The sequence below is a fragment of the Scyliorhinus torazame genome, chromosome 2, assembly GCF_047496885.1.
Source record: "Scyliorhinus torazame isolate Kashiwa2021f chromosome 2, sScyTor2.1, whole genome shotgun sequence".
NCBI lineage: Eukaryota > Metazoa > Chordata > Chondrichthyes > Carcharhiniformes > Scyliorhinidae > Scyliorhinus > Scyliorhinus torazame.
The window spans coordinates 55,250,694-55,263,936 of NC_092708.1; the positions used below are offsets into that span (position 1 = coordinate 55,250,694).

Below are 13,243 nucleotides of genomic sequence, written 5' to 3' on the forward strand. Positions count from 1 at the left end.
TTTCCAATTTAGGGGCAATTTAGTGTGGCCAATCCACCTAACCTGCACATCTTTGGGTTGTGGGGGTGAAACCCACGCAGACACGGGGAGAATGTGCAAACTCCACATGGATAATTGAACCAGGGCCGGGATTTGAACCCGGGTCCACAGTGCCGCAGTCTGACTTGTTGAGACGATTTTTTGGGGGTTGATTCTTTCTTCTTCGTGTGTGTAACAATGAACATGATTGACTGGAGACCAATCATAACGAAGTGAATACTATTGGCTTCAGTTTAACGTGCCATTTTTGGTAAGTCGAACTACCTTCCAGGGCAATTTACCCAGCTTATTAATGCACAATTTATGTTAACATTAGTGAAATATTAATGATGGAACTAATGGGCACAAGGTATATAACGGTCAACACTTTCTCCAAATGGAGATCATAAGTATTTGCAGAATATTCTAATATAACAGAGATCACATCTAAACCTAATCCCATGCTCACCTGGCATCCAAACACACACATTCCGACAAGGGTCATATGATAGTGATCAGGAACAGGAACCCCTGCTGATTATCCCTTCTCTAATCCAGAGACTGCACATTGCTGCCCTATAGCAAGTGAGATTTGTCAGCTCAGCAAAGAACAGGGATCAAACCTGGAGCCACCCTGATCTGCATGCCTCAATACCACATCACACAATTTATTCACCCACTGGGCCAGCAGGGAACTTAAATTGAAATGTTTTAAAGCAAACGACTGATAAAATTCTCTTACGAGGCGCTTTATTGGGGAAATGTGACCTTTGACATGTACGTGCTACTCAGACTGGCTGTAGCCTAGCGGCCAGTGGCATCAAATCAGTAGTGTACCCAACACTGAACAAGCTGCAATTTAGGAGGATTTTTTTTGCACTTTGTTTCAATACTTGGTCAGCTTTATTCCAACTATTAAGAGTTTTGATTACCCTTATAGTAAATGAGGAGTGCTGGGTTAGCAGTCCTTTAGTTTAGTGGTGGCATCCGCCCTCTCCTCTCAATGATGGTGTGAATCCAACACCTAATAATAACCTGCCTTTCCAGATATTAGTTGATATGACTCAACTCTGAACAGACTAATGATGGACAGAGGTATCTGGTGATATAAAAGTAGTAGACATAGGAATTATTCATAGTCCAATGACAGACAGACCACATTCTGCAGTGATACATATTTGAGTCCTTGATGGTATGATGCTGCTTCTGTACTTAGGTATTCAAAGTTTGAGTGTAAATTTTAAATGTATTGAAATATAAAGATAAATGTATTTTGATGTACAGATGTATACTTTTTTAGTTGTATAACAGAAATATGGGATAACACATGGCCTTTAAATAAAAGCAGACTGAATGTGAGTTACTGTCATGCAGTGAAAGCTGACGTTTCTCTTTTAAGCACAGCTTTTCATATTTAAAGGAATTCAAGCAAGCAGTACTTTTTCCCCCTCACAAATGCATTGAATTTATGAGCTCTCTGAATATCTGGCAATACAGTAATCTTTTTATTAGCGCAATATTTAAATTTCACAAACTAGAGATTCATTAGTTAGTTTTCCATCTAATATAAATCTCCTATGTTGTAATATTATAATTAGATTTGTAACTTTCACTGAAATCTCATCATTTAAATAATCATTTGGCAAATTCTACAAAAATGCAACTTCAAGAATTTAACTCCTTGTGGGCCCCTGAATGTTGCTCGCTGACCTACTTTCCATATTTACTGCTTCCACTGGAAATTCATTACTTTAAAGTAAAACTTATGTTTGATATAGGGCTGAATCACAGGGGAACTTTGCTACAAGCAGAACTTCAATGAGGTATACAGGGGTTAATATGGGACAGAGAGGGTTCAGAAATGGCAGTTGAGACGGAGGTAGTTTTGCATTAATCCTAGGTATTGAAGTTGTGCTCAAGTTGTGCTTTAATACGGAGAATACTGTTACAATCCAATACATTTTTTTTGTACCCAGGTCAGTTTAAGTGCCTGTTAGGTGATAGATATTCCCTTTAGGTTGATTGATAAAACTGTCTACTTTGTACACATTGATTACCAAACCAGCTGTTCTTTTTTTTCTTCATTTTAACAAGTCTGATAAAAGTCTGAATGGCAAAGTTATGCCACCATATCAAGTGCAATAAATTAGAAGAATATCATGGAACTCTTGAACTATACTGCAGAGTGTGAGGAGGCAAAGATTTTACAAATCATCATGCTGTTTATAATCAATTAACTAAAAATTTGCTGCTCGGGCTGGTGATATTTGTATGCTATGATACACAGACACTCTCATTTTATGTAAATATAATAGACAATATATTCTTCTGTTTAAACGACTCCTGGATGCTACTCCCTTTTATTTTAGTGCAACATGGGAGGATTTTTTTAAAATGTTGAACTGGGTGAAATGCAGAGAGCAAATGCACCTTTTTAAAAAAGACCATTTATAAACATGTCATAGCATTGAGTGAAGTTTCAAGGTATAGTTTTGTGTTCATCGCATGCTAATTATGTGACTGATACCGTGTGTTTTTAAAATGTTTGACTACAGTCCCAAATAGCAGAAGGCTCCCTCAACAACTGTTATAAAATGATAATGTAGCACACAGCAGGCCATGTAAGATAACATCATAGGAACTGCAGGGGGTGAAGAGTAGTCTTACGAGTGCCAGGCAAGGACCACCTTTGGCTTCAAAGAGAACCACAGCCATTTTGGAGCCATTCCTGTTTCCTAGTGACTCCAAAGTGTTTCTCCTGTAGATGTTCCAGTCTCTCACCACAGGGATTGCGGCTGAGAGTTTGTCTGATGTTTGTAAGATTGGCTATCTGCTTTATCAGATAAAATGCTCTTGTCACTTTTTGGTTTCAAGGGAAGGTGTTATGAGGATTGTTCTGAACTATATTCAAATTACAGATAGGCTCATAACCTGAGATCATCCTGCCTTACATTTACAGGTATGCTGTTCAAGCTGAGCAGTGCACTTATATCGTCAAGATAGACAAATGACTCTACCAGCAATTATGTTGGTCAGACTGACAAGCCCTGGTCTTTTTGATCTTCAGATACAGTGATGTTCTGGTGCTTTAATATAAACATGTCGCTGTGCAAATAAAATCCATTATCCTGGAAAAAAGTCATTAAAAGTTCATTTTCTTCTCCCTTTCCTCCTCCACATTTCAGTCAATAAATGTATCACATGAGCCTTAAATTTATGAAATATGTATATTAGTATATGAATCCTTAAAATGTTTGCATGGAATTCATTAACTTTATTTCAAGAAAAATATTAACGTAAACAGTTTAATGCCTATTTTAAAATGAACAACTCACATTTATATTACACCTTTAAATTAGAAAAATGTCCAACGCTGCTCTTAAAGAAGTAATTGGACGAAATGTGTGTCTACCCACAAAAGGAGATATTAGAATGGGTGGCAAAAAGCTTCAGCTTGATCAAAGAAATTTGTTTTAAGGAGAGTCTTAAGTGAGAAAATGGCAGTAGGAAAGTAAAGAGGTTTAAGGACTGTTTATGCCAAGACAGTTGAAGGCCCAGTCACTGCCAATGGGACAAAAGAAGGCAAGTATATACAAAAGGTCAGAATCATGGAACAGAGCATCCTGGTTGCCATGGACTCAGGAAGGTTACAGATACATGGAACTAGAAAGCTAAGAAGGGATTTAAACACAAGGAAATCATTTTAAATTTGACACATTGGGGAGCTAATGAAGATCAGCATGGATAGGTGATGGGTAAGTGCAACTTGATGCAGGATAGGATATCAGGAGCCGACTTTTAGGCGACCAAACATTTATGGATACTGGAAAAGGGGAGGACTTCCAGGAAAATATTGAAATCCAGAGTTGATAAAAAGCTGAGATATGGGTTTCAGCAGCAGATGTGCCAGAGGCTGGGCAAGTAGTAGATGGTGTTAAGGAAATAGAGACAGCCAATCTTTATTATGGAAAGGATCTGGGTATGGACAATGAGCTGGGAATCCAACCAGGCATCCTCCAATCTGAGACTGTTGGCAGAGTTTGGACTTAGTGGCAAGAGTATGGTGTTTGTGGTAAGTGCCAAATATGATGGGACTTGGAACTTCGCAATGTTTACCTGGAGGAAATTGTGGTCTATCAAAGGGTGGGAGCTAGAAACTCAATGGCGCTGTATCTATTTTGCAGGCAATTAACAGACACTTAAGCTTCCAAAATGATTGTTGGGAAGTGTATCCTCATTTCAAGCTGGAAGTGAACCACGATATTGCTGTAGGCAACAATCCAGGTGTCCAGAATCTTTTCCTGAAACAGATAGTCGGCCCTTTGCACATGCTACTAAGATACCGAAGGCTTGTTTGGGGCCCCCTTTGCAGCGTTGTCCTGAATACAGCCAGCGCAAGTAAAAAAAGACCAGTAAATGGCCAAGTTTGATCACAGGCCTGTGCTGCGTAAGCAAATCTTTGTCGAGAGTCATTGTGGGGATGCTACATGTCTCCTCAGTATCCCTAGCCTGGGGAAAAAAGCATTAAGACAAAGTTTCCTTATCCTAATTGTTCGCTGGGGCCTTGCTGAAGGGCTTTAGTGAGGACACCATCAGGGCTGCCTATGATATTCTCCACACTTGAATAGAATCACAGCCCAGACTTGTTAATGAAGTATGGTCACTTAGGTCTGGTGCCAAATTGTTGCTAATGCTCAGAGAACTATATCTGGCATGTGTATGTGCCTTCCGGAAAGGGAGGAAACGTGTGGTGGCAAGGGCTGAAAGGAGGTGCAGTTAATATAAATTCTACCAATGTGGTGTATTTTGGCAATATTTATACCAAAGGCCATATTTATTTGCAAGACTTTACAAAATGACAACAGCAACTATGTTTTTTGTACTTTCTATACATTTGTTTAGATCAGAGACATAAAATAGGCAAGGCCATAAAATATTTGTCACTTAAGTTAACCATTTCTGCATTCAAACAAATATTCACTGAAATATCTAACCTCACGTAAATAATAGCTACCCACATCATCTTGGGAGGTTTGAGCGGGTGGGAAATTGTTGCGAAGAAGCTGGGACTGATTAACTTGCTGTAGATTTGCCTTCAAAAACTGAGTGACATGGAGCGAGATCAACAAAGAGCTTCCCAAATACTACTGTTCTTCACCTCTATTTTGCAAATCTCTGCCTGCCTTATGACCTCTTCCTGTCTGAATGAACTGGCTCCAATTTTACATTGACCCAGATCGGCCTAGGAAAAGCTTTTAAATGCAACACTGGTGCTTTCAGTAGTAGGGACAAACATTCTGTTTGTATTTGTGATCTCAGCTGGACCCCTACCATTCATAAAATGTGAATCTGCGAAAATACTTTGCTGTCAGTGTCAGCAATAATTTAGTTTTTAGATACTGGCTCAAATTTACATTTAATTTGTTTTGTAAATCACCTTATGAAATGAAATGAAAATCGCTTGTCACAAGTAGGCTTCAATGAAGTTACTGTGAAAAGCCCCTAGTCGCCATCTGATTGAGATGAGTTATCATCTCAAGCTGAAGAGCACTCATTTTCAACATATTCTCCCAGATTGTTTTGGTGAATTTGTTACAAAAATAGTGACGTGCCTAACGGATTGTATCATACTGTTCACAGTACCTTGCTGCACAACATAAATTAGGCAATTGTCAGAAAACTGATACAGGCTTCTTAAAGGAAAAGAACACGAGAACCAAACTCCCGATGGATTGGCCTAAGTTAATTCTGCTGAATGGAATGTTCCAAACTCTGGCTGGTCATTACTTTTATTTCAATCAGTGCTCGTCACCAGCTTTGATCCAAAACTGCATTGGGTGGTGGCTTCACCCATGAAGGCCACATTTCACCTGAATTGTGCCAAACTGGCTGTGACACGTCAGTTGAATTCCACACGCACTCCTTACCTCAGGTTTACCATCGGCACCCTAGAATTTAGATTAAGAAGCTCTTTAAAGGTGTTCATGCCAGTCACATGATTCAAAATATCGTGTCATCTTAAACCCAACACCAGCTGAAAAAAGGAATCTCAGGCGAACAGGGAGATGGGATGAAAAGTGAGCAAATGCAAGATAAATTTTAAAAGTGGCAATGTTAACTGAATGGCTCTATCCCTCAGTATGCCAAAATGCAAAGGGAATAAGAAAACTGGGCAATGACTCAAGGGAACTAACCATCCAGTGTGCCGAAGCAGTCACTAAAACTAACAAATATTCCAAGGGAGATAGGACACATGTTTTACAAAGAGGCAATGAATCTGGGCAATGCACTGGTACAGCTTCCACAACAGTACTGTGTACAATGTTGGTCACTGTACCATAGCAAGGTTGTCTATGCATTAGAAGCAATGATGGGACAGACACCATTTTTGCCCAGCTATGATGTATGAGATATAGGGAAAAATGGGCAGACATGGCCTTCGGATCCTGGGGAACACAAGGCCCGGAGGAGTTATTATTCAAGATTCTTAAAAGCTTTGTTAATTTGAATATTACTATCATGTGTGCATTTGCCACAAATGCAAGAATCTGGGAACGTGGAATCAGGCTTGGAAGAGGAAAGTTGCGCCGAACATGGAATTAATTATTTTAAACAGTGAGTATGAAACATGTGGAACGGATTGTAGAAGAGACGGAGATAGTGTGGGAATATATTAGGGAAATGGGATGGATATTTGAGGCAGTGGTTAGTTATGACGTATTTGTTTTTAGGACCAGTCAGATGAGGTGCAGAGTCTTTTCCTTAATTGTACTTTTGTGTGTTTCCATGATGGAAGCATCACCCTCAGTACCTGATTTCAAAAGTGAATGACAAAAAAATGAGCTTCATGACACTCAGTAAGATAAAAAGTCATGCAACATTTTCTGATTTCCTTTACTTTAATAGTCTAGCATATGTGCTTTACAAACATTTCAATATTAATCATTTAAAACATCAATAACATTAAAAGTCAGTAGGTTTTTTTTAAAGTTAGCCTCAGCATGCATATTTTGTTGCTTGAATTGCTTTTCCTCACTGTTATTTTCCCAACAATTTTTCTACTCTTTTAAAGGCCATGATATCTTTCTGGGGAACAGTTCCTCACTCCCACCAGGCCCTCCAGTACCTCTCTTAAGTGGTCATTATTCTTATATGTGTCTTCTCAGTGTCAAAGGCCATTTGGCCAGAAGAAACATCACAGTCAGCCCAATCCCTGCCCTCACCCGATGACCACTCATAGCGACTTTATATGCTGGATAATAAAACTCTGGCCAACTTTCCATTTTTTAATCCAGGAACACTGAAACCAATCACAACTGCCACCCTAGCTCAGGTCACTAAATCGACAACGATCAAACATAGGGCTCTTCTAGTCTGTATGGTTCAGTCACTAACTAGATAGACTTGAAAGCCATTGGCAAAAGGCTGTCTAATACTTGCAAAAGTATATATGGAAATTGTAACATTACTGAGATGCCATTTGATGACTGTACCTTTGCTGATGTTAAATCAAGTCCTTCATACTGTCAGACTCAATAAACCTCTCGAAGAGAGTTTCCACAATTAGGTCATCCTTCCATCGCTTAAACAAAAAATAATGCAAAAATACACCAACAGAACTAGCCTGAAAAAAATGTTTTCGAGTGAATCAGCGGTTTCTTTAGTCATTTGATTTTTAAATGAGAGGCTGGCGATGGAGAGTCCTTTTTTAAAAAGTAACTGAAAGACATTGTATTGGAATTACGCTCAAGGGAGTATAGTCTGCTCTCTACTCATGGGATTACACCCAAAGTTTACCATCTCACTGACTGAGTCTTGCAGTTTACCATTCGAAAGCTTAGATTCATTGAAAATAACTCGTTTTTCACCAAGAATGTAGCCTTAATGCAACACGATTGCACACCACCCCCCTCCCCACCCCCACACACACTCCCATAAAACAAATGCGTTTACAATATGCATCAAAAGGAAATTTCATTGAAAAGTTACATTGTGACAGAATTTATTCTAAGCGAAGAGTCAGCAACAGCATTAGAATTATTAGATTCACTTGGACCTGGTGAGCGATTAAGGCTGGACTCGATTTTTTTAACATCTTATACCCATCTTGGGTATTCTTGTATCATGTCATGTTGCAACATTAAGGAAAAAATGATTTATAAAACTTCTGCATTAAAAGACAGCAGATTGACTTCTGGCCCCAGTACTGGATAAACTTTGGCAGAGAGCACAGAACTCCCCCCAGACAGGAATGGAGGAGATTTATTGTTTTACCCGTGAAAGTCAAATTTGGATTACATTTAAACAGGATCCCCCTCCACCAGGTCATATTGTTCAGACATTTCAAAAGCACCAATGGACATAACCAACCTTACGCTGCTACCTTTAACCATTAATGTCGAAATAATTACAGGAATTAAAAAGAGACATCTCGGGAATCAAGACTTATGAAGATCTCCGGGGAGCCCACTTTAAATTTCGTTACATAGAAACCACAACATCTCATAAGTTGTACACCCTTCAAAAAAAAACCCTCAGGGCCCCGCCTATTCCTGAAACAATAAATGACAGGCTCCGATCAATGATCAATCTGATGTGTTATTACCCAGTGTCCGGTGATTGAAAACTTAATTAACCAAACAGGAGTGAGCGAGATGTCAGGGCAGGGCAGCTAGGGGCTGTCACGGAGCCAATGGTTGAGTTGCGGAGGCTGAGCCTTTGGTATCAATGTGAAAGGAGTGAGAAGCAGATATTCGGACAAGTACAACTAACTAGTCGGCAAAAGGGGGGAATGAAACACATAGACAGACTGGCGCGGATATAAACACTTACAAACATAAAGCATTTTAGAACCACACCCTACAAACCCAATGCGTTCGCTGCTCTATCCCAACAGCCTCACGAATCCCAATCTTGCGGTCGTTCACTTAAAACCAGGTATTTTAATTCCCCATAAGAACTTCATCAACATAAAGCTTTAACTCTTGAGACGCCAGTGCGTTTCTCACCGTCGAACTGCAACCCCCCCCCCCTTTTTTTAAACTTTTAGATCAGTTACTAATAGGGTTAGAGGTTAGAGCAAGTGGTTTAAATAATCATTCTTCTTTGATGTGTTGGGCTTTAAAGGTGGCTACAGTTGTAGGTTACCAACCCGGCACTGGCAGCTAATAGTCTGCAAGGGTTCATTTCTTAAGACGAAAGGACAACGGGGGATGCTCTCCTGTCTCCCCCCACCCCACCAAAACAGATGAAAGTTTGTCAAAGGGGGTTTGAAGTTTCCAGCGACTGCCAGAGTCTGGGGCTCAGAATCGGCGTGGAGGAGATTGGGGGGGGGGGGGGGGGGGGGGGGGGTTCAGTCCGGGATTCCAAGGTTTGCGGACGGTTTGGGCCGCTAGAGCAGAATGAGAGAGCAGCTTCCAAACTTTTGTGTGAAACGAATAAAATGTCATTGAAACTGAGTCACACTAAGCGGCGGGAGGGAGGGAGGGGAGAGGGAGGGTGGGAGCGGGACAGATCCGACCGGCAGCTCCTTGTCAAGCAGAGACTGCCTTTACTTACTGACATAGCGATGGATCTTGCCGTCTGCCTCCCCTTGTTGCAATGAGCAAGAGTTGCAAAGGGAAGGGGAGGGAGGGCAGGAGTTCAAACAAAAATAAAGCAAGTGAGCAGCGCTGGGGCTGTGCGAGCAGGACTTTCGGGGACATCTGACATTGTGAGAATGGTGCAATTTCGTGGTGGAGGGAGGGACAGGGGCAATTGCATATCGCTGCTGCACCCCCCCCCCCCCCTCCTCCTCCTCCTCCCTTCCCCAGCCACCACCCTCTTTCTCCCCCGTTTCCCCATCCTCCCGTCGCTGGCTGCGAATTGAAAAGGTAATCCAATCCAGATTGGGACTGGACACACACACACACACGAGAGAGAGAAGAAAAATGTTTGAGAACGTCACATCTACCGATGATCACGTTTACGGATTTTCAATTATCCCTTCCACGAAGATAGGTGGCGTGCGTTTCTGGGTCCGCACTTCAGGGACTCTCTTTACAAAAAAATGTCATTCCAGCTAGCGGAACACGTCAGTCCGTCCACAGGTTGTGTTTCCTGGTGTGGGAGACAACGGAGCGATCAGTTCTAACCTGCACAGCAGGAATAACGGTCCTTCTTCAAGACTTTAAAGGTTTCCCTTACTTCGCCCCCTTCCTTTTTCTTAAAAAAACCCTCGCCTTGTTCTTCATGCTCCTTCACCTCCACGCTGCCGATCTCCTAGCAGTTTCACTAAACAACACAAGCCAGGACAGAGCAGGTATTTTATGCATTTATCTATATATTTACATATATAGATGTTTGTGTGTGTGCGCTTGTGTGTGTGTGCAGATATTGGACTGCTCGAGGGAATAAACTTTGTTGTGAGGGGTAGTAGGAGGGAGGAATCTCACTGGTCCCTACTCTTGTCCTGCTAGTATTTGGGGGGGGGGGGGGGGGTTGGTAAAACTTTGTGAAAGTACCTGATGTCCAGGTGTTAAATAGAAAAGGTGTTGACGGAAGGGGGGGGGGGGGAATTAAGCAATGTCCATCAGCTGATGTGAACCCTTGCGGAAAATTGCAAGTGTGCCCCCCCCCCCCCCCCCCCACTTCCAGCAACGCGTGTGTTTCTCGTTTTCGTAGAGTTTTTTTGTTTTTCTTTAATGAGGAATGGGAACCGTTAACCTGCTGCTACAATGCGAGGCTCACGATGCGCTTCCTCCCCAATCTCTCTCTCCCTCTCTCTGGCTGATTGTTGCTCAGACGGAAATGTCGAGGGATCGAACAAGATCGATAGATTTTTTTAATTCCAGATTTTTAAAAAAGAAGCCACGTTTTGTCATTTGCAGCCGAATGAGACAGCCCTCGATCCCCATTCTCGCTGTGAATCACATTTCTCGCCTAAACTTTCAATCCTTTTTTGAACTATATGCCAGGGTTTCCACTTTTGTGTGTGTGTGTCCTGTTCTCCGCATTAAGGGAGGGGGGGGGGGGGAGAAAAAGACCCCTCCCAACTTCAGAGGCGGGCGGCAACAGAAAAAACCCCAGCAGCTATGATGGCAAAAGTGAAACTTGGGGGTTCGTCTTCAATAGTGACTAAAGTCAGTTCTGATCAGAACTCAGGGGATCGGATGGTGCTTAAAGTGTGATTCATTGTGTAGGAGTAGCCGTAATTGTTTATTTTCGCCCTTCACTTGAAAAAAGTAAAAAGGAAAGTGCAGTTGTTATGGGATGGCACACTGGTAGCATCTTTCACTATGACATGCTTGGTGGCTTATGTGACTTTATTACATAAGACGAGCCCGCCTGGACATTTTTTTGAGTGATACTAAGGTCTTTGTTGCTTGTGTGTGTGTGTGTTTTAATTAGTGCGCACGGTGGTGGGACTTTCATATCTTAGAGGCGCAGGAATATAATATCAGCCCATTTCGCATACCGCTTCTGATCGTTTGATGCGGACCCTTTCTCTTTGGATCAGTGCCCGGGATCCCACCCTACCACCCCGCCCATTTGTTAGTTTCGTTTCAGTTTGACTTCACAACAAAAGTTTTTGGGGTTTTATTTTTTTTTTAATGATCATACGTTTCCTGCCATCGTTTGCCTGGCGTGAATCTTTTGTGTGCGTCCTTTGAAAATGTTTTTAAAAAAGGAAAGGGGACATCTGTAAATTTTGGGGGAATTACCACCTTCATGTCAGATTACAGTTACACATTGCCCACATGAGCCGGAATCACCTTTAACCATCACGGGTGTTTGATGCTTTTGGGTTCTGAGTGTGTGTGTGTGGGGGGGGGGGGGGGGGGGGGGGGGGGGGGGAGAGATTGGTAATATCTGGTTGTGGGGGGGGGGGGGATTTTGTTGAAAAAGTAAATAAGAGGTAAAAGTGTTAATTCCAGCAAGGGCGGAAATGCCTTGATTGATACAGAGTCGGATCTCAGCCTGCACCGTTAGTTACTTCGCCTCTCTCTCCACACCTCAGTTGCAAGACCTTGATGTACTTCAACGATCGCCCGTTTCCTACAGTCAGGGAGGAGGGTGGTGGTGGAGGGGAATGGATTAAAAATCAAACATTTCTCAAGTCCCGCCGAAGCAGTCCAGTGCCGCTTCTGGCACCCAAAGTGGTCCATCGACCCCTGTCTGTCTTTTCACCCCCTCTCCCTCTCTATCTGTCTCTCCGCCCTGCCAACACCCCCCCCCCCCCCCCCCGTCAACACACACACAGCCCTGTTTCAGTAAGTCAACCTTCCCCTCCCGCCGTCAGACAAAATAGTTTTTTGTCTTTTTAAAAGAAAAAAGTCAACAAGAAAATCAAACAAAAACAATCGCCTCGTGTATGTTTGACACACAAGAAAAAGGCAACATAAAATAATAATAACGGGATTTCAGCCATCTGCCTCCTTCCAGCCCAGAGCTGTGTCTTTTTTTTTAACACGCGGGCTTTCCTCCAAGGAGCCCCCAAATTTGGGAGATTTGTATTTTTTGTTTGGGGGGAGGAGGGGGGGGGGTTCAAATCTGTGCCGAGGAGGGGGAGAGAGGTGTCCGCTCAGTGGCATCGTGCAGCCCAACTCCGCTGAGTGGGGCTGGTGGCCGGGGCTGCGCTTTATTTCGCGGGCAGTATTTAAATGAGTACCGTAAAACACACTGTTGCGTGTATGTTTTGTAAACGCTCCCTCTTGTTTTCTCTCTCTCTCTCTCTCTCCCTCCCAAGGACCGTAAAGCGTCGTGAAAAGAGTCGGGGGAGGTGGTGGTGGTGGTGTGTGTGTTGGGGGGGGGGTGGAAACGAGCCGATGCCGAGTCCTGGAATCTGATCACACTCTTATCAATGAAGCAGCAGATCATGGCGGATGGCCCCAGGTGTAAGCGACGAAAACAAGCCAATCCCAGGAGGAAAAACGGTAGGAGAGAGCACCTTTCCTTTTGCTGCCACCGCGTCCCGTACAAAGTTGGCTCATTATTAACAGCGGCTGTGTTGTTGTTTTATTTTGCACCCCCCCCCCTCCTCCACTCAACCCCCCCCCCCCCCCCCCACCACCTTCAATGTTGATTGACTTGAAACGAAAAGCCCCCCCCCCCCCCCAGTGAAAGTGCTGGATATATGTTGTGCGAAAGTTACTCCTGTCTCTCTCGACTCTCTCCAATACCTTGATTTGCCTACAGGAGAAAACCGTTATGTGTCTCTTTTGTTTGTTTTTCAAGCGATCGTTTA

At 42.7% G+C, this 13,243-nt stretch overlaps 1 protein-coding gene across 5 annotated transcripts in view; it reads left to right on the top strand.

Moving 5' to 3' along the window:
• The first annotated feature begins 9,895 nt into the window (after positions 1–9,895).
• Positions 9,896–13,243, top strand: part of zeb2b (zinc finger E-box binding homeobox 2b) — a 154,633-nt gene continuing 151,285 nt past the window's right edge. For 2 of the 5 annotated variants that reach the window (XM_072471483.1, XM_072471519.1), the window contains exons 1-2: positions 9,897–10,318; positions 12,746–12,932. In XM_072471483.1, coding sequence (XP_072327584.1) covers positions 12,860–12,932 — 73 coding nt within the window. In that variant the 5' untranslated portion in view covers positions 9,897–10,318; positions 12,746–12,859. Of the gene's footprint in view, positions 10,319–12,745; positions 12,933–13,243 lie in introns of all 5 variants that reach the window. The other 3 variants (XM_072471557.1, XM_072471510.1, XM_072471492.1) reach the window with 3 other exon arrangements.